A 21827-nucleotide genomic window follows, 5' to 3' on the forward strand; every position below is an offset into this window, starting at 1 on the left:
CCTACTTTGTAACACAAAATGTGAAGAAATCTAAGGGGCCTGAATACTTTTGCAAGAGCTTTAATCAATAGCTTGATATTCAGATACAACACCAATGCAATTTCCTTTGTGTCTGCTGGCGGAAATACAGACTAATTTAATTCTGTTTAAAGTCCGTTGTACTTCAACATTCAACAAACATTTTACAGACAAATCACTTATCTATTTTCCTACACCTCTCTTCTATAGAGTACATGTGCTTTTCATGATTTCTATGATGTTTTGAGTCTGTGACGTGAGTTTATTGTAAGATAGCTGTCACTAGTTTTATCTAACGCACATTAATACTATCTAATCACTAACCTACAGTAGATCCTCATTACTACCACCAACTGATCAAAATAAAAGCTCTACACTGGCTATTCTCAAACGGGGTTATGCATACCCCTATGGGTACGCGCAATGCCGTTGTGGGTACGCCAAATAAAAAGTGACGTAACCGATTGAAACGCTATTTAGCGCACACCGCTAACTAAGCTAGCCGTTTCACATCCGTTACACTCAACCCCCTTTTGACCTTCCTCCTTTTTCCGCAGCAACTAGTAATCCGGGTCACGGCACCAATGTAACAGTATAATTTTAAACCGTCCCCTCGCCCATACCCGGGCGCGAACCAGGGACCTTCTGCACACATCGACAACAGTCACCCACGAAGCATCATTACCCATCGCTCCACAAAAGCCACGGCCCTTGCAGAGCAAGGTGAACTACTACTTCAAGGTCACAGAGCAAGTGACGTAACCGATTGAAACGCTATTTAGCGCACACCGCTAACTAAGCTAGCCATTTCACATCCGTTACACCTTTCCTAAGCCACAGTGTGTTATATGTGCAAAAGAACTATCTCACAAATCGATGAAACCTTCCATCACTCTTGCGCAGACATTTAGAAACGAAACATGCCAATTTGAAAAATGAGTCTCTGGAGTTTTTTGAGCGAGAATTAATATAACTTTCGAGTAGTAGGACATGTATAAAAGCAACAGATAAACTTAAAAAGAATGGGCTAGAAGCATCATATATGGTGAGCTACCGAGTGGCTAGGACAGGCAAGCCCCATACTATTGTGGAGGACTTAATTCTTTATGCTGCCGCGGATATGGCTGGGACAATGCTGGGGGGAAAGGCCCCAAAAAACTATAGACAATGTCTTCATCAAACATCACTGTTTCACGACCTATCAGTATCATGGCAGATGTTTTGAAACAATTACTGCTTCACATACAAGCCAGTGAATTATATGCATTACAACTGGATGAGTCAAGAGATGTGGCATATACCAGCTCCTGGTATATGTCCGTTACGTTTATGGGGGGTCAATTAAGGAAGACATCCTCTTCTGGAAACCAGGACAACAGGTAAGGATATGTTTTAAGTACTAGACATCTTTGTGACATCAAATGGACTTTGGTGGTAAAGATCTGTTGGTATCTGTACTGATGGCACAAAAACCATGACAGGGAGACATGGTAGAGTGGTAACGCGCGTGCAAGCAGTTGCTCCTGACACCACTTGGGTACACTGCAGCATCCACGAGAGGCTCTTGCTGCCAAGGGAAGCCTGACAGCTTCAAAGGTGTTTTGGACACTACAGTGAAAATGGTTAACTTTGTTAAAGCAAGGCCCCTGAATTCTATTGTATTTTCTGCATTATGCAATGATATGGGCAACGACCATGTAATGCCTTTACAACATACAGGAGCACGCTGGTTATCAAGGGGCAAAGTATTGACACATTTTTTAAAATTGAGAGACGAGCTTAAATTTTCACTTGTCTGACCATTTTCACTTGTCTGACCGCTTGCATGATGACAAGTTTCTCACATGTCTGGACTATCTGGGTGACATTTTTCCTCGCCTGAATGATCTGAATCTTGACAAAATTGAGGCTATGATTAAGAAGTTGGAGCTCTTCTCTGTCTGCATTAACAAGGGCAACACACAGGTCTTTCCATCATTGTATGATTTTTTGTATGCAAATGAACAAGCTTACGGACAATGTCAAATGTAATATAGCGAAGCACCTGACCTGGCTGGGTGTGCAATTACGCAGGTACTTTCCCGAAACGAACGACACAAACAACTCAATTTGTTATCCCTTTCATGCCATGCCTCCAGTCCACTTACCGATATGTGAACAAGAGAACCTCATCGAAATTGCAACAAGCGGTTCTATGACAATTGAATTTAATCAGAAGCTGTTGCCAGAATTCTGGATAGGGCTGCGCTCAGAGTATCCTGCCTTGGTAAATCGGCTGTTAAGACACTGATGCCCTTTGTAACCACGTACCTATGTGAGAGTGGATTCTCGGCCCTCGCTAGCATGAAAACTAAATACAGGCACAGACTGTGTGTGGAAAATGACTGAGACTCTCTCCAATACAACCAAACATTGCAGAGTTATGTGCATCCTTTCAAGCACACCCTTCTCATGAATCTGTGGTGAGGTAGGTAGCCTAGTGGTTAGAGCATTGGACTAGTAACTGAAAGGTTGCAAGATTAAATCTCCGAGTTGTGGTTCTGCCCCTGAACAAGGCAGTTAACCCAATGTTCCTAGGCCTTCATTGAAAATAAGAATTTGGTCCGAACTGACTTGCCTAGTTAAATAAAGGTATTAACCATTTTTGATGAACAAATCATGTTTTATATGTACGATGGCTAAATACAGAGCAAAATGATTGATTATTATTATTTGTGCCCTGGTCCTATAAGAGCTCTTTGTCTCTTCCCACGAGTCAGGTTGAGACAACCACTCACACTCATTCTTATATTTAAGGGAGGATTAATGGCAGGTGAATCCCTGGATCAGGCCCAGGGATTGTTCCAAATGGAAATAGAGAGGCAGAGCTCTATGGAATTGGAGAAAACCAACTCACTCGCGCAGAGCATACGTTTTATTATTACTTTTTATTTTAGTCTACTTGGTAAATATGTTCTTCTTCTTGAACTGCACTGTTGGTTATGGGCTTGTAAGTAAGCATTTCACGCGAAAGTCTACACTTGTATTCGGCGCATGTGACAAATAAGGTTTGATTTGATAGGGACTGTAGGCCCTCGTCAGCCCAACCCAGGAGCTAGAGTTTGGCCAGGGCCAGTTCACACTGGGTCAGAAATAGCCCCACTGCCTCTATTTTTGACCTGCCTGCTGCTGTATGGGTATCAGGTCCATGCCTCTCTTGCCCTGGCTACAGGGTATTTATTTATAGGGTGAGAGGAGTCTTTTGTGGTGTCACAGTGGCTATAGTTCGGAGCTGCTGCGGCGTCAGCTGACGCACACGTCATGGAGAACGGCGACAGAGGTCAAGATCACGTCTGGAGCCGAGCCTTGTGTTTGTCTACCATCCTCATCCTCTGGGTCTGTCCAGTAAAGGCTGGTCAACGTTTCTACCAAACCTCTGATACGGTTACATTCATATTGATCTCCACAATGTTAGTAGTGCTGGAAGTTGTCCATGGTTGACCGGGTCCATGGTGTCCTGCTGCTAAAGAATTCTGTTGATATAAATTGAGTGTATCAGAAAGGTGAAGGATGGGCCGAGATGGCTCCAGCCAGGATATGCTGAGAAATGCATCTGCCAGTTTCCACTAAGATCCCCCAGCAACAACCCAGGGATCGGTGGTACCAGAGCCCTGTCCCATGGGACAGTGTAAGACTAAACAAATTGGATATTGTGCCATGCACGAGTCTAAACGTAACCTATAATCTCCATTATAAACTGGATGGTTCGAGCCCTGCTGATTGGTATTTTAATAGGATCCCCATTAGCTGTTGCAAAAGCAGTAGCTACTCATATTTGTGCCCACACAAAACATGACAACACAGAACATTAATAGACAACAGAACTACATACATAGATTTTTTAAAATGCACACACAGTTTGTATGTATTGCTATCTAGATCAAATAGGGAAGAGTCATTGTGCCGTGAGGTTTTGCGTTCTGTTTTTTGAAACCAGATTTGCTGTTTATTTGAGCAACATGAGATGGAACAGAGTTCCATGCAATAATGGCTCTATATAATTCTGTATCCGTTCTGGATTTGGGGACTGTGAAAAGAACCCTGGTGGCATGTCTGGTGGGGTAAGTGTGTGTCAGAGCTGTGTGTAAGTTGACTACGCAAAACAACTTGGGATTTTCAACACATTGTTTCTTATAAAAAGAAAAAGCGATGCAGTCAGTCTCTCCTCAACTCTTAGCCAAGAGAGACTGACATAGTATTTATATCAACCCTCTGATTACATTGAAGAGCAAGACACGCAGCTCTGTTCTGGGCCAACTGTAGCTTAGTGGTCTTTCCTTGCAGCACTCGACCACGCAACCTGACAGTAATCAAGATTAGACAAAACTAGAGCCTGCATAACTTGCTTTATGGAGTGTGGTGTCAAAGAAAGCAGAGCATCTCTTTATTACAGACAGACCTCTCCCCATCTTTACAACCATATGTTTTGACCATGACCGTTTACAATCTAAGCGAACGGCAAGTGATTTAGTCTCCTCAACTTGTTCAACAGCCACACCATTCATCCATCACCAGATTCAGCTGAGGTCTAGAACAGCCCTTAGCCGTGGTATATTGGCCATATACCACACCCCCTCAGGCCTTATTGCTTAACTACAGCTTGTACAATCTGTTCTGTGGGTATGAGGAAATGCCATCATTCACCTACCCAGACCTCTTCCAGTCAATCATCGCCATCTAGTACCTCAGCAGTGAATAAATGTTAGTTTTATTAAATAAACGACAACCCATCACATGTCCATCATTGTACTAAAGGGATATCCTTTATACATCATTCACTCTTCAGAAGCAAGAAAGAAAAAACAATTTCATTATAATAAGAAATACCCAAACTTAGATGTTTATCAAACATTTTTAAAAGCTATTATTGAGCTTGTATATTCATCTCAGTTAACAAAAGAATCCTAAGGCTGATTAGGCTTTCAGTAAAATAAACGTCATGCTTAAGGATAGTCTTTATAGGGAGAACCTAATGGGCTTTTTCTGAGCTAGTCTGGTGAGTCCCCTTTCACCTGGTCATCCTCACCACCTCCCTCCTCGTCATAGTAGTAGATGACATCGTCCTCCTGAGGCTCCTTCTCACTACCTCTCTTTCGCAGGAACAGGAGCAGCAGAAGAGACAACACTGGAGCACAACATAAACACAGGGCCTTAACACACTAGTACATCACTGTGTATTAACAATTACATATGTACGCGGCGAGGACAGCACTGACTAAACACTTTAGTGCCGAGTTAAACAAATGAACAACTTACATAGGAGTAGTAAGACTGCTCCTAGAATTCCCAGAATGCTAGAGGCCCGAAGCCTGTTACAGCTTCATCGGTGCACTGAACATCCGCTCCTTTGCAGTCACACACGGAGGCCTGGATGGTGCTTTCATGGTGCAGGCCCTGGTTGTCAGACACTCTCAGGACAACCATGTAATCTCCACTGTCCAACACAGTCTTCAGTGTCAGGATAATGCCAGTCTCTGAAATGGAAAGCAGGTAACATTTAACAACGCTATTGTTTTAAAGGGGGGTAAAGTACTGTAGGTCTGGGAAAAATCAATACATACTTGTGTCATTCATTCTGGCAGTCCAGTTAGAATGAGACGACCCCTGAAGCTGTACGGTGTAAGGAGCAGCAAAGCCCGCGCTGTCTTTATCAGTGACTGACAGCAGCTGTGGGGAGGACTCCTTGTTGCAGACCCTGATCACACTCTCGTCGATGGTTGGAGCATTATCATTCACATCCTCCAGCTCTATGATAAGGGTGCCAGTGCCAGTTGCCGGGATTTCATCTGCATATCCAAATTAGAGCACTGTCACTCAGGGTCAAGTTTAGGGTGTGGTCATTTACTACATTTTAAATATTAACATTTAAATACCGTTGTCGATGCCCAGAACAATAACCGAGTATTTGTTGTCTTGGACAAAAGTGGATTCTCTGTCCATGAGGCTCTTGACTTTGATCAGCCCAGTGTTTTTGTTGATACTTAGCCATCCAGCAGGATCATTGCGTATCTTGTATCTGTGTAGTAAATGTACAAAATAAATAAATAAAAAACATTGCTTACAACCGTTGTCATTTGAAAAATGTTTTCCTCTTCAAATCTTACAAAACATAATAAATTGTAAATGAAGTTCTAATCTTACGTGACTTTCTGATTCCTTGCAGTGTCTGGGTCCGTGGCGGTGTACAGAACCAGGTCACTGTCAACAGGGAGGTCCTCAGGTTTCCTGATAATCTTCTCCACTGGGGTGAAGACTGGAGCTTCATTCACATCCTCCACATTCACTACAACAGTAGCAGTGGAGGTGGACAGGCTGATTGCGAATGGGACTTCATTCTGCACAGTGACCAGCAGAGTGTACTTGTTGTTCTTCTCAAAGTCAAGCGGCTGTGTTGAAAGAACAGAAAAGCCTATCAGCATAGGAATCCTTCAGACATAGAATCAGGATAATTGCGTTTATAACAACAAGCATACTCTCCCCCTACACATTTGTACAGCGTAGCCAAAACTTTATTTTGCTCTACACTCCAGCATTTTAGATCAAATGTTTCATATGAAGCGACAGTACATACTGTAACGTTTATTTTAGGGTCTTTCCATAAATATGTTTTACCGTTTATAAAATGTAAGCACTCAATGTGCAGTGGAGTAAAAAAGTACTTAGTCAGCCACCAATTGTGCAAGTTCTCCCACTTAAAAAGATGAGGCCTGTAATTTTCATCATAGGTACACTTCAACTATGACAGACAAAATGAGAAGAAAAAAAAAGAAAAAAAATCAGAAAATCACATTGTAGGATTTTTAATGAATTTATTTGCAAATTATGGTGGAAAATAAGTATTTGGTCACCTACAAACAAGCAAGATTTCTGGCTCTCACAGACCTGTAACTTCTTTAAGAGGCTCCTCTGTCCTCCACTCACTTGCTATTCAGTGGTCTGTGTGGTCTCAAGTCCAGGATTAAGGTTCTCTTTTCCAATCTTAAAATTATAAGCATTCAACATTGGCCATGCTGTCAATGAAGCATGATTTGTGCCGCGCTCAAAACTGTTAAACCGTTAACGCGAAATTTGACTTTAGTGATTTCAAGACAACTAGGAACTCGGGGGGGGGGGGGGGGGACAGCTCCGACTGGGAAAATACGTTTTTTACGGTCATCCAACTCAGAATTGTAAATCCGGAACTTTGGTCTATTTTCACCCCTTATTTTCGCCTACTGTTCTGACTTGGTGGTGTACATGTAGCCTATAACCTGTTTTAGATAAATGTAATCATTGAATATTATAAGAGCTTTCATTGTCTGCTTAAAAGCCCCCTTTATTTATCATACGGTTCTGACTTGGTGTACAGGGACAACATATAAGAACGGTCCATGTTTTGAATTCTGTCGCTGTACATTTAAAAAGTGCTGATCAAATAGTTACAGTGCCTTGCGAAAGTATTCGGCCCCCTTGAACTTTGCAACCTTTTGCCACATTTCAGGCTTCAAACATAAAGATATAAAACTGTATTTTTTTGTGAAGAATCAACAACAAGTGGGACACAATCATGAAGTGGAACGACATTTATTGGATATTTCAAACTTTTCTAACAAATCAAAAACTGAAAAATTGGGCGTGCAAAATTATTCTGAAAAAACCTACACTCGATCCCTCCGATGTTAACAACTACAGACCAGTATCCCTTCTTTCTTTTCTCTCCAAAACTCTTGAACATGCCGTCCTTGGTCAGCTCTCCCGCTATCTCTCTCAGAATGACCTTCTTGATCCAAATCAGTCAGGTTTCAAGACTAGTCATTCAACTGAGACTGCTCTTCTCTGTATCACGGAGGCGCTCCGCACCGCTAAAGCTAACTCTCTCTCCTCTGCTCTCATCCTTCTAGACCTATCGGCTGCCTTCGATACTGTGAACCATCAGATCCTCCTCTCCACCCTCTCCGAGTTGGGCATCTCTGGCGCGGCCCACGCTTGGATTGCGTCCTACCTGACAGGTCGCTCCTACCAGGTGGCGTGGCGAGAATCTGTCTCCTCACCACGCGCTCTCACCACTGGTGTCCCCCAGGGCTCTGTTCTAGGCCCTCTCCTATTCTCGCTATACACCAAGTCACTTGGCTCTGTCATAACCTCACATGGTCTCTCCTATCATTGCTATGCAGACGACACACAATTAATCTTCTCCTTTCCCCCTTCTGATGACCAGGTGGCGAATCGCATCTCTGCATGTCTGGCAGACATATCAGTGTGGATGACGGATCACCACCTCAAGCTGAACTTCGGCAAGACGGAGCTGCTCTTCCTCCCGGGGAAGGACTGCCCGTTCCATGATCTCGCCATCACGGTTGACAACTCCATTGTGTCCTCCTCCCAGAGCGCTAAGAACCTTGGCATGATCCTGGACAACACCCTGTCGTTCTCAACTAACATCAAGACGGTGGCACGTTCCTGTAGGTTCATGCTCTACAACATCCGCAGAGTACGACCCTGCCTCACACAGGAAGCGGCGCAGGTCCTAATCCAGGCACTTGTCATCTCCCGTCTGGATTACTGCAACTCGCTGTTGGCTGGGCTCCCTGCCTGTGCCATTAAACCCCTACAACTCATCCAGAACGCCGCAGCCCGTCTAGTGTTCAACCTTCCCAAGTTCTCTCACGTCACCCCGCTCCTCCGCTCTCTCCACTGGCTTCCAGTTGAAGCTCGCATCCGCTACAAGACCATGGTGCTTGCCTACGGAGCTGTGAGGGGAACGGCACCTCAGTACCTCCAGGCTCTGATCAGGCCCTACACCCAAATAAGGGCACTGCGTTCATCCACCTCTGGCCTGCTCGTCTCCCTACCACTGAGGAAGTACAGTTCCCGCTCAGCCCAGTCAAAACTGTTCGCTGCTCTGGCTCCCCAATGGTGGAACAAACTCCCTCACGACGCCAGGACAGCGGAGTCAATCACCACCTTCCGGAGACACCTGAAACCCCACCTCTTTAAGGAATACTTAGGATAGGATAAAGTAATCCTTCTCACCCCCCTTAAAATATTTAGATGCACTATTGTAAAGTGGCTGTTCCACTGGATGTCATAAGGTGAATGCACCAATTTGTAAGTCGCTCTGGATAAGAGCGTCTGCTAAATGACTTAAATGTAAATGTAAATGTAAATATAGGCCAGTTTGAATTGGCGCAGGTGGCGATGACTTTCTTACTGCCGCCAAGAGTCGCGCAACTCAAGTGTCTATTGGGCACAACATAATCAGAAACAATGAAAGCAAAGTAGAGTCAAACTTGCGTATTAGGAATATGGGACCAAAGTACTAAACTTTTGACTAGTTTAATACACCATTGGTGAATTTGTCCAAATACTTACTACACCTTCAAAATGGGGGGACTAGAAACATAAAGTACTTTCATTTCTAAATGTTAAAACAGATATGTATGAAAATACCCTCAAATAGAAAGGTCACTTTGTGTACTGTCGCTTCATAAAACATTGGATCCCAAGTAAAGAAAATGCTATAGTATAGAGTCAAATTAAAACGTTTCAGCCTTACAGTCCAAATAAATACGAAGGGGAGTGAAAGATTATTCCTTCAGGAAATCATTCCAGAGTAACAGCTAAAAAGCTACATTGACCGGCTGCTTTTCCGACGCCTCCAGATTAGCAGCTCAAATATATCTATAGGAGAGGATTTCAACATACCTTAGCTGTTGTAATGATGCCCTCCAGCTTGCTAGGGCCTGTGCTCCCACTGAAAAGGCCTTGAGTGTCCCCGTCAACTATCTTGTAGGTGGTGGAACAGGTAGAGGAGTGAGGATCATCTCCATCAGTCAAATCCACTTTAATATCTGAGACTGACACGGTGTACTGCAAAGGAAAGACGCATGATTATGAAGCAACAAAGAGAGGGCAATTCCATTGTGTTTTAAAACAGTTGTAAAGCTTCAATTTGAAATTGTCTTCAGAAATGTGCTTACCGAAGGGTTGTCATTGCTGTCCGTTACTGTAATGATGGCTTTGCCAAAGCTGGTAAGGCCATTTCCCTCCATATCAGCAGCTTGGATTGCCAAAGTATATTTGGGAATTTTCTGAAACAAATTAAGTAGCAAATTAAGTCAGGGTCACAAATGTAACGCAAGTAGAATGTACACAATGAAAAAATGATCGACAAGACTATTGATTTGAATAGAGACCAACCTCTCTGTCCAACCCAGGTGCGTTAACCCGAATCCCTCCAGTCAAAGGGTTGATGACAAACATGTTGGGGCTTGGTAGTGGAGGCTCCTGACTGAGAATGGTGTATCTGACATCAGAATTGGCAGAGCCCTCCTCATCAGCATCAGTGGCCGTTACCTGCATGACCTCATCACCTGAACAGAGTGAAAATAATTATAGCAAAATATGGCATCATTTTCCTTCAAAAACATCACATCATTAAGTATTGTAAATACTGAGTGTGTGTGAACAACATACTTGGTTTTGATGCTTCAGGAACTGTTCCCGTAAATGGATCTTGGGTAAATACAGGTTTGTTGTCATTCATATCGATGACATTCACAATGATCTCCATGGGATCCTCAGCTATACCTGCACCCACTGCAACAGCATGGGCTAGGAGCTAGAGAGAAAAGTAACAAACATTACTTTAAAACTACATATAATCAGTTTTCAATTAAGTCAAAGTAAGAAAATTAGGATACGCAAACCGTACAATGTATTGGTCTTTTTTCTCCCTGTCCAAAGACTGGGTCACATAGAATATTCCAGAGTTTTTGTCCACAGTGAAGAGTCCCACAGGAGGTAGGTCTGCCCCAGTGCCAGTGATGCTGTACTGGGTCTTCACCTCTTTATCATTGCTGGACTTGATCTGGTTTACAAGGATAATAGAATTCACAGCAATGAAGAAATGTCCAACACTGATATTAGAGTAATGGAAAAATGATCCTTAACCTACAAGACACTTGCCTGCACCATATTCTTGGGGAACGGGCCTCGGCCATTCTCTGGGATGTTGATGGGAGGAATGACCCAGTCCCTCTTCCTTCTTTTCAGACCTCCTGAAGACTTGGGGATGTTCAGAACAGGTAGAGACAGACTTTCTCCAGGCTGTGGAATTTAAACAAAAAACATGAAATATCAAGTCTATGGTTTTACAAGCACCAATATACATACATGGATCATTTTACAAAAACTGCCATCAAACATCATACCCCTACATTAACATTTTAAATTTTAAAATCCAAGTTTCAATGACAGAATATTTCCAGCTATTTTGCAATGACCACAACCAAATATAACCTTAGCGACTGTTCAAGCAAGAATCAAAACATCATTGTAAGCGTATGAGAACCCCAAAAAGTGATTTTGTATAGAAGTAATACAAATATAAATCTAGGCTATGAGGAATGGGCGCAGAAGGCGATGGCTTTCTCTGCCGCCAAGAGTCGCGTGCAACTGTGTGTGACGTCATTGTGTCATGAACTGTAAAAGGGTCTATTGGTCACAACATAATCAGAAACAACGAAAACAAAGTAGAGTCGAACTTGATGTAGTCATTGCATGCTAGGAATACGGGACTAAACTTTTGACTAGTTTAATACACCATTGGTGAATTTGTCCAAATACTTATGACACCTTCAAAATGGGGGGACAAGAAACATAAAGTACTTTCATTTCTAAATGTTAAAACAGATATGTATGAAAATACCCTCAAATAAAAAGGTGACATTGTGTACTGTCGCTTCATAAAACATTGGATCTCAAGTAAAAATACACGAGTATAGAGTTAAATTAAAACATTTCAGCGTCACTGTCCAAATAAATACGAAGGGGAGTGAAAATTGCTTCCTCCAGGATACCATTCCAGAAAAGCAGCTAAAAAGCTACATTAACAGGTTGCTTTTGCTGCACCTCCAGTGTAGCAGCTCAAATATATCTACAGGAGAGGATTTGAACATACTTTTACTGTCATAATGGTGCCCTCCAGCTTGCTAGGGCCTGTGCACACATTGAAAAGGCCTTGAGGGTCCCCGTCAACTATCTTGTAGGTGGTGGCCCAGGCAGAGGAGTGAGGCTCATCTCCATCAGTCACTGGCATTTTCACCACCAAGGCATCCACTTTATTCTCTGGGACTGACACAGTGTACTGCAAAGGAGAGACGCATGATTATAAAGCAACATAGAAAGGGCAATTCCATTATGTGTTAAAACGATTGTAAGGCGGCAATTTTAAATTTTGCCTTCAGAAATGTGCTTACCGAAGGGGTCACAAACTGTGGCGCGTTGTCATTGCTGTCCGTTACTGTAATGATGGCTTTGCTAAAGCTGGTAAGGCCATTTCCCTCCATATCGGCAGCTTGGATTGCCAAAGTATATTTGGTAAATTTCTGACAAATTAAGTAGAAAATTAAAATCAGAATCACAAGTGTAATGCATGTAGAATATACACAATGAATAAGTGATCGACAAGACTATTGATTTGAATAGAGACCAACCTCTCTGTCCAACCCAGGTGCGTTAACCCGAATCCCTCCAGTCACAGGGTTGATGACAAACATGTTGGGGCTTGGTAGTGGAGGCTCCTGACTGAGAATGGTGTATCTGACATCAGAATTGGCAGAGCCCTCCTCATCAGCATCAGTGGCCGTTACCTGCATGACCTCATCACCTGAACAGAGTGAAGGAAAAATCTGAATCGTCCTAGCATAATTCTCCTTACAAAAACCATTAAGTATTGTAAATACTGAGTGTGTGTGAACAACATACCTGGTTTTGATGCTTCAGGAACTGTTCCCGTAAATGGATCTTGGGTAAATACAGGTTTGTTGTCATTCATATCGATGACTTTCACAATGATCTCCATGGGATACTCAGCTATACCTGCACCCACTGCAACAGCATGGGCTAGGAGCTAGAGAGAAAAGTAACAAACATTACTTTAAAACTACATATAAATCAGTTTTCAATTAAGTCAAGGTAAGAAAATTAGGATACGCAAACCGTACAATGTATTGGTCTTTTTTCTCCCTGTCCAAAGACTGGGTCACATAGAGTATTCCAGAGTTTTTGTCCACAGTGAAGAGTCCCACAGGAGGTAGGTCTGCCCCAGTGCCAGTGATGCTGTACTGGATCTTCGCCTCTTTATCATTGCTGGACTTGATCTGGTTTACAAGGATAATAGAATTCACATCAATGAAGAAATGTCCAACACTGATATTAGAGTAATGGAAAAATGATCCTTAACCTACAAGACACTTGCCTGCACCATATTCTTGGGGAACGGGCCTCGGCCATTCTCTGGGATGTTGATGGGAGGAATGACCCAGTCCCTCTTCATTCTTTTCAGACCTCCTGAAGACTTGGGGATGTTCAGAACAGGTAGAGACAGACTTTCTCCTAGCTGTGGAATTGAAACAAAAACCATCAAATATCAAGTCCATGGTTTTACAAGCACCAAAATACATAGAGCATTTTTACAGAAACTGCCATCAAACTTCAATTGACCTGAAAAAAAATCTGTTTCAATTACAGAATATTTCCAGCTATACATGTCATTGAAACCCTTCCAGAGATGCAGTTGCCCATCTATCCACTAGAGGACACCATAGTCTCATTAATTTAACCAGTCATATACCTTGGGCTGGGTGGTCATCTCATGGTGATTGTGGTGGTGGCCATGTCTGGCCTCATGCAGCACTCTGACTGGAACCATGACCTTCTTGCCCTTGGACTGGGTAGAGACATAGAACTCCTTACGTCCATTATGCAGAGTCCGCCCCCTCTTCAGTTTCAGCGTCCCGTCGCCATCTACTTTGAAGCGTGAATCCTCGGAGTGAAAGAGAAAGCTGGTACGGCTGGTGCAGTCGTCAAAAACCACTGCAAGGTCAAAGAGAAAGGTGGTCAGAGGATATTTTTAAAGTAACCATTGAAAGCACTTCAATAACAGGAAAAGATTTAAAGCACCATCCAAATCTCAAATTTAGAACATCAGTGGGTTCTTGATGAACTGATAAGAGCCACCACAGACTCTCTCAGTAAATGTATAAATGGAATACTGGTCATAGTAACGAAGCAGCAAAATGACCTTCTAAAACACCTAGGCGCCTCATGATCGCAGCTCTGATCTGCTGCGAAGACATTATGCAGGGCTTATTACATGCACAATGTAAAAACCCACAACATGTCAGACTTGCAAAAGAGTAAATTTACCCATATCCTCATGTAACTATTAACCTGAAATGTATAACTAGTACTGTGCAACTTAGAACAATATACAATGTACCAGGTGGTGATTAAGCTGTCATGGTATACAAGTATTCTACTAGAATCATCCTGTGTGGACAGAGAGCAGAGTTGACTTGCCCAGCCCTGGGTTGAGACTCAAGGACAGGCAGGCAGCAACATCTGGTTTCACATGACTACTATAAACATCCTGAGGCATAGACCTAGCTCTACAAAGAGGTCTGAATGTATCATTATGCTCCTATTAGCTTACAAACGAAGTTGATTGAGTATTATTTAAAAACAAAAACAAATCAATACACCTCTTTCCAGCCTAATGAACTGGCTAAATGTTATGCAGAAATTGTGCAATGACACAAAACAAGAAATGTGTGGTTGAGAAAGATATGGAAGTGTGGTTTTCAGAAGTAAAACTGAACTGGATGAATGCCACAGTACCCACTTCTGCTTTCTGCTCATTCTATTGATACAGTGGCTTGCATTCACCCCCCCTTGGCATTTTTCCTATTTTGCCACCTTACAACATGGAATTTAAATGGGTTTTTAGGGGGTTTGATTTACACAACATGCCTACCGCTTTCAAAATGCTAAATATTTTTTCTTGTAAAACAAAGAAGAAATGAGACAAAAAAAACAGAACTTGAGTGTGCATAACTAAATCCCCCCCCCCCCCCCAAAAAAGTCAATACTTTGTCGAGCCACCTTTTGCAGCAGTTACAGCTGCAAGTGTCTTGGGGTATGTCTCTATAAGCTTGGCACATCTCGCCACTGGGATTTTTGCCCATTATTCAAGGCAAAACTACTCCAGCTCCTTCTGCTGGTGTACAGCAATCTTTAAGTCATACCACAAATTCTCAATTGGATTTAGGTCTTGGCTTTGACTAGGCTATTCCAAGATATTTAAAGGTTAAAAACCACTCAAGTGTTTCTTTAGCAGTATGCTTAGGGTCATTGTCCTGCTGGAAGGTGAATCGCCGTCCCAGTCTCAAATCTCTGGAAGACTGAAACAGGTTTCCCTCAAGAATTTCCCTGTATTTAGCACCATCTGTCATTCTTTCAATTCTGACCAGTTTCCCAGTCCCTGCTGATGATAAACATCCCCACAGCATGATGCTGCCACCACCATGCTTCACTGTGGAGATGGTGTTCTTGGGGTGATGAGAGATGTTGAGTTTGCACCAGACATAGCGTTCTCCTTGATGGCCAAAAAGCTCAATTTTAGTCTCATCTGACCAGAGTACCTTCTTCCATATGTTTGGAGAGTCTCCCCCATGCCTTTTGGCGAACACTAAATGTGTTTGCTTATTTTTTTCTTTAAGCAATGGCTTGTTTCTGGTCACTCTTCCGTAAAGCCCAGCTCTGTGGAGTGTACGGCTTAAAGTAGCCCTATGGACAGATACTCAAATCTCCACTGTGGAGCTTTGCAGCTCCTTCAGGGTTATCTTTGGTCTCTTTGTTGCCTCTGATTAATGTCCTCCTTGCCTGGTCTGTGAGTTCTGGTGGGCGGCCCTCTCTTGGCAGATTTGTTGTGGCGCCATATTCTTTCATGGATTTAATGGTGTTCCGTGGGTTGTTCAAAGTTTCTGATATTTTTTACAACCCAACTCTGATCTTTACTTCTCCACAGCTTTGTCCCAGACCTGTTTGGAGAGCTCCTTGGTCTTCATGGTGTCACTTGCTTGGAGGTGCTCCTTGCTTATTGGTGTTGCAGACTCCTTTCAGAACAGGTGTATCGTACATACTGAGATCATGTGACAGATCATGTGACACTTGGATTGTACCCAGGTGGACTTTAAATAATTTTGTGACTTCTGAAGGTAATTGGTTGCACCAGATCTTATTTAGGGGCTTCATAGCAAAAAGGGGGGGGGAGAATACATATGCACGCACCACTTTTCATTTATAATTTTTTTTCCTTCAATTTTTTGAAACAAGTAATTTTTTTCATTTCACCAATTTGGACTATTTTGCGTATGTCCATTACATGAAATCCAAATAAAAATCTATTTAAATTACAGGTTGTCATACAATATAAGAAAAATGCCAAGGGTACGAATACTTTTGCAAGGCACTGTAGTTAGGTACTAGAGAATCAGGTAGGTAGAGGTACAGCAACTACCACTCTTTTGGCAAGATGGCGGTTGTCACCAAAGTTTTGAACAAATTAAAGAAAGATGTAGGTGGTAAAGCTGAAGTCCAGAGCAACAAATAATCAGGCCCCCTGTCACAAACACATTTGTTTTACAACTGGCTGTCTCGTTGTTGTTGGTAAATCAGGCCTAACACTGTTGTGTCGTCTGCAAACTCGATGATTGAGTTGGAGATGTGCGTGGCCACACAGTCATGGGTGAACAGGAAGTTCAGGAGGGGGATAAATGGAGATTACAGTGACTCATTGGCGACGTTGTTGCCGGTGACGTCTGGTGAGGACCTGCCTTACAACAGGCCTAGAAGCCCTCAGTCCAGCCTCTCTCAACCTATTGCAAACAGTCTGAGCACTGATGGAGGGATTGTGCGTTCCTGGTGTAACTCAGACAGTTGTTCTTGCCATCCTGTACCTGTTCTGTAGGTGTGATGTTTGGATGTACCGATCCTGTGCAGGTGTTGTTTCACGTGGTCTGCCATTGTGAGGACGATCAGCTGCCCTGTCCTGTCTCCCTGTAGCGCTGTCTTAGGCGTCTCACTGTACGGACATTGCAATTTATTGCCCTGGCCACATCTTCAGTCATCCTTGCAGCATGCCTAAGGCACGTTCACGCAGATGAGCAAGGATCCTGGTCATCTTTCTTTTGGTGTTTTACAGAGTCAGTAGAAAGGCCTCTTTAGTGTCCTAAGTTTTTATAATTGTGACCTTAATTGCCTACCATCTGTAAGCGTCTTAATAACCGTTCCACAGGTGCATGTTCATTAATTGTTTATGGTTCATTGAACAAGCATGGGAAACAGTGTTTAAACCGTTTACAATGAAGATCTGTGAAGTTATTTGGATTTTTACGAATTATCTTTGAAAGACAGGGTCCTATTTGATTTCTAAGACATTCTAAAAAGGTTTGTATCATTCACAACTAAGTTACCAAATAACTCTAAATCTAACGTATAGGACTGGTTTCAAATGATCACTTTTATGTCTAACATAGCCACTTCATATGCGACAATCCGTCCAGAATGGGAAAAGTATCCTTTCTATTTTATTCAGCTGAGTTCAATTACACTCACCAGTTTATTAGGTAAATCTAGCACCAGGTCAGACCCCCTTTTCTTCCAGAACAGCATGAATTATTCGGGGCAATTTTTTGTTGAAGGTTCAAATAGATATTTCCCAGTCGGAGCTCGTTTTTTCCCCCAAGTTGTGAACACACTGAAGTCGGAGATTTCCGAGTTCCCAGTTGTTTTGAACGCAATGTTAGCACAAGACAGGGCAAAAAAGTATGACAGTTAGGAAGCTACCATTAGTTAGTTCTAACCTTTTCCAAGACTCCGGCCACTTCGTAAGTGATTTCTTTCCACTTTGAAAATGTACATTTCTGAATTGAAACCTGGAAGACATTTTGACTCCTCCGACAACCCTGGTTTGAAAGCCTTACAAAAGGAAAAAATAAAATAAACAGTTTTATTATTTATAATCAACTGCACAAGGTCATAAAATAAATATTCACCAGATTTCCATAGAAATGCAATTATACTATCACAATGACCATATTACAGGCACATATTTCCCTCAGATGACACAGACCCACAAAGAATTCTAAAACAAATCCAATTGTGATAAACTCCCATATCTATTGGGTGAAATACCAGTGTGCCATCACAGCAGCAATATTTGTGACCTGTTGCCACAAGAAAAGGGCAACCAGTGAAGAACACCAATGTAAATACAACCTATATTTATTTATTTTCCCATTTGTACTTTAACTATTTGCAAATCATTACAACATTGTATATAGACATAATAATTTGGAACGTGTAAGTGTAATGTTAACTGTTAATTTTTATTGTTTATTTCACTTTTGTTTAGTATCTATTTCACTTGCTTTGGCAATGTAAACATATGTTTCCCATGCCAATAAAGCCCCTTAAATTGAAATTGAACTGTATTCCCAGGTAAATGGCGTAGCCTACATTGTGTTACTTTTAAAGTAGAATAAAAAAAATCTTACCTGGAGAAATAATATTAATACGCCCAGCTCCACAAACCAAAATGCCCCCATTTGTTTTGAATAATTTCTGGACAGTCGTTCCACCAAGAGGTAAAAAGTAATCAGTTTACGAGTAGAGGGGAAACGTCTCTCTCGTTCAAATCTATTCTTTCTGGGTTGTCGCTTAAATAAGAAAAATTAGCTTCAGGAGGTAGTGATGTATGCAGGCAGGAGACCTCGCCCATCCGCTCGCTCTAAATTTGGGCATGGTTGAAGAACGCTCCTTATACCCGCACCTATGAAACTCAGGTAAATTGTCATAATCCAGAAACCCACAGCAGGGTCCTATGTGCCAAATTATTACACAATAATGTGAGAATTCCGATCGAGAGGAAAAGCACTGATGAGGAAGAATGGGTTCAGGATCAAACACGGTGTCAGTCATTCCATTTCATGATCAAAGTTGTTTAAAATAAAAACACAGTCAGCAACACTGACAATAATTTGTCAAAAGCTATAATTTGTCAAAATAAGCTTTACATTTTAACAAATGACTGATAAATACATATTTTTTAATCATGGTAAAACATTTTATTTACCATTACTCCATTAAGCCTAGTCAAAATAAATGCTGTAGCTTTTCTTCACCATACACTTCCTCAGCTTGTAGTAAAGTATGTGTGTCAATGTGAAAGACCCTGTACTATCTCTCAAAGGAACTATTAATTTTGCTAGTCTGACCACAGACTGCATGATCCTAAAGCATGTCCAGTTGGGGAATGAGACTGGGACACTTTATTAAAAACAACCCAATTTTAAAAAAACATCATAGTACTTGAATACTAGTTATGTTGATCTCACTTTTACTCCTCAACGCTCATGCAGCTGTACTGTAGTTTATTTGGCTGCCCTACACAACTAAACATAATCATAATGAGTAGCCTAAACATCTCCAGTTAGCAGAACATATCAGTAATAAAATGGTGTATTGTAGATGGGCTTTACCACCTGAGGTTTTCTGTGGATCCGATTGGCTACAAATAGGTCAAATTGCATCAGTAAGTCCTCCATGCATCCTCTTTATCACATCTCCATCATCCTCACCTCAGACATGATGGCAGAACAACATTACACACCCTGCTTGCTTTGGATTCCCAGCAGCCTTGTGAAGCAATGGTTGAATGACGTGAGTTGACTCATAAGTCTATGGTGTCACCTTGTTGAACTAAATACGTCCTATAGACCTAGTCTTCAGGAGTAAGTAACCTATATAATATCAATCAAATTATTAAGATATGGAGAGACCCGGCCTGTTGGAGAAAATAGTGATTTTGAGGGTTCCAAAGAGAAGAGAAACTATGACATGCAAGATATTTCTTTATCCATCCAGTCAGTGACCTTAGAGTACAGAGAATATTGTGGATCAAGAGTTTCAAATGTAATCAGTTCATGACCCACATCCAAACAACACTTTAAAGGCTTTTACTCATGGCCCACAATATTGGTATGCATTGCTAGCCAGGATAATCATAACCTCCAAAGTAGTTTTTGTCACACCCTGATCTGTTTCACCTGTCTTTGTGTTTTTCTCCACCCCCCACCAGGTGTCTTTCATCTCCCCCATTAGACCCTGTGTATTTTTACCGGTGTTCTGTTTGTCTCTTGCCAGTTTGTTTTGTTCACCAAGCCTAACAGCTTTTTCCCCCTTGCTCCGGTCTGTTACTAGTTTTCATGGTTTTGACCATTCTGCCTGCTCTGACCCTGCCTGCCGTCCTGTACCTTGTCCCACCACACTGGATTATTGACCTCTGCCTACCCTGACCCAGAGACTGCCTGCCGTTCTGTATTTTTTTGGACTCTGATCTGGATTACTGACCTTTGCCTGCCCTTGACCTGTTGTTTTGCCTGCCCCCTGTTCTAGTAATAAACATTTGTTATTTCGATACTGTCTGGTAGGCCACCAAAGCGATGACGCACAAAGGCCAGGGTGCAACAGGAACCCGGGTGGCAGGCAAGCCTAGAGGAGTGGGCCACTCAAGGACCAAGGAGTGGACAGTGCCAGGCACAAACATCCAGTTATCTGCCCCCCCCCAGACACGAGGTGGGAAGGATGGTCTTAGGGTCCGAGGGTATAGCTGCGGGGCAGCGCATCCTGCTTGATGTTCTTGGATTCTGGTCAGTAGGAGAGGAGAAGTTTAACCGGGTGAAGAGCAGGACTTGCCTGCTTTCCAATGGGTGGTTGGAAATGGACCTCTTCAAGTCCTTTGAAGAAATGAAGGTGCTGGCCCCAGGATGCGCCCATCATACTATATATATCCTACATACTAATCAAATGATAATTTGAATGAGTCGTTAACATTGCCCTTTACTTATACCTCTACGTTTTGCATGTTATTAGAGTGGAAAGATGTGTCGACACATTTCAGAAGGCATTCCCCGAATGGATGTATGGGCGTTTGGAAATAGACAAGCTTTGTGTAAGCGATCTCCTCCATTGTCCTGCCCGCTGTAATGACTGTCCTGTGAGGATCCAAATGGGTCAGATCAGCTTTGCAGTAAATAACTTCAGCCAGACCCCCTTTCACCAGCAGAGGGGTGCGAAGGGAGCTGGTGGCAGTTGACAGCTCACGCCCTGCTGTAAATCAAGGACAGAACATTCAGCTCTCTCGCTCTCCAAATTAACCCGAGGAATTTGCCTTTGTTTCACAGATTTTCCCTCCGAAACTCTAACACGTTTTAAAGCAAATACTGGAACAATAATTCTAATATTGTAAGGGGTTTCCTCCTCTTCTTCCGAAGAGGAGAGGCAAAAAGGATCAGAGGACCAATATGCGGCGTGGTAAGTGTCCATGGTTCTTTTTAATACGTAAAGGTACACATGAACAACTGACTACAAAAACAAGAAATGTGAAAACCCCAAATAGTCCTATCTGGTGCAGACACAGAGACAGGAACATAGACAATCACCCACAAACAAACAGCGCAACCCAAGCTACCTAAGTATGATTCTCAACCAGAGACAACTAATGACACCTGCCTCTGATTGAGAACCATACTAGGCCGAAACATAGAAATCCCAAATCATAGAAAATCACCTGTTTGAACTTGTTATCAGTATAGAAGACACCTGTCCACAACCTCAAACAGTCACACTCCAAACTCCACTATGGCAAAGACCAAAGAGCTGTCAAAGGATACCAGAAACAAAATCAACTGTGGGAGCAATTATTAGGAAATGGAAGACATACAAGACCACTAATAATCTCCCTTGATCTGGGGCTCCACGCATCCCCAGATCAAAAGAACGGTGAGCATCTGGGACAGCGATTTGTCTTTTAACTTTCTCTAGATCCCTCCGAGATACACAGACACACACAGAGGTTGGAGCAACACGGTCAGATGTCTGGGACT

At 42.4% G+C, this 21827-nt stretch overlaps 1 protein-coding gene across 1 annotated transcript; it reads right to left on the minus strand.

The window, feature by feature from the left end:
- Positions 1-4749: 4749 nt before the first annotated feature.
- On the minus strand, positions 4750-18599 carry LOC124033841 (B-cadherin-like). Its single transcript, XM_046346208.1, is given in 21 exon segments — positions 4750-5182; positions 5314-5358; positions 5361-5531; positions 5619-5843; positions 5931-6073; positions 6199-6443; positions 9742-9906; positions 10017-10127; positions 10237-10409; positions 10513-10657; positions 10751-10906; positions 11005-11145; positions 11999-12184; positions 12297-12425; positions 12534-12706; positions 12805-12949; positions 13044-13199; positions 13298-13438; positions 13673-13914; positions 17745-17859; positions 18438-18599. Coding segments are annotated over 21 exon segments (3195 nt in total). The 5' UTR covers positions 18489-18599; the 3' UTR covers positions 4750-5045.
- Between the last annotated feature and the right edge of the window lie 3228 nt (positions 18600-21827).

This window comes from Oncorhynchus gorbuscha, linkage group LG04 (genome assembly GCF_021184085.1).
Source record: "Oncorhynchus gorbuscha isolate QuinsamMale2020 ecotype Even-year linkage group LG04, OgorEven_v1.0, whole genome shotgun sequence".
NCBI classification, from domain to species: domain Eukaryota; kingdom Metazoa; phylum Chordata; class Actinopteri; order Salmoniformes; family Salmonidae; genus Oncorhynchus; species Oncorhynchus gorbuscha.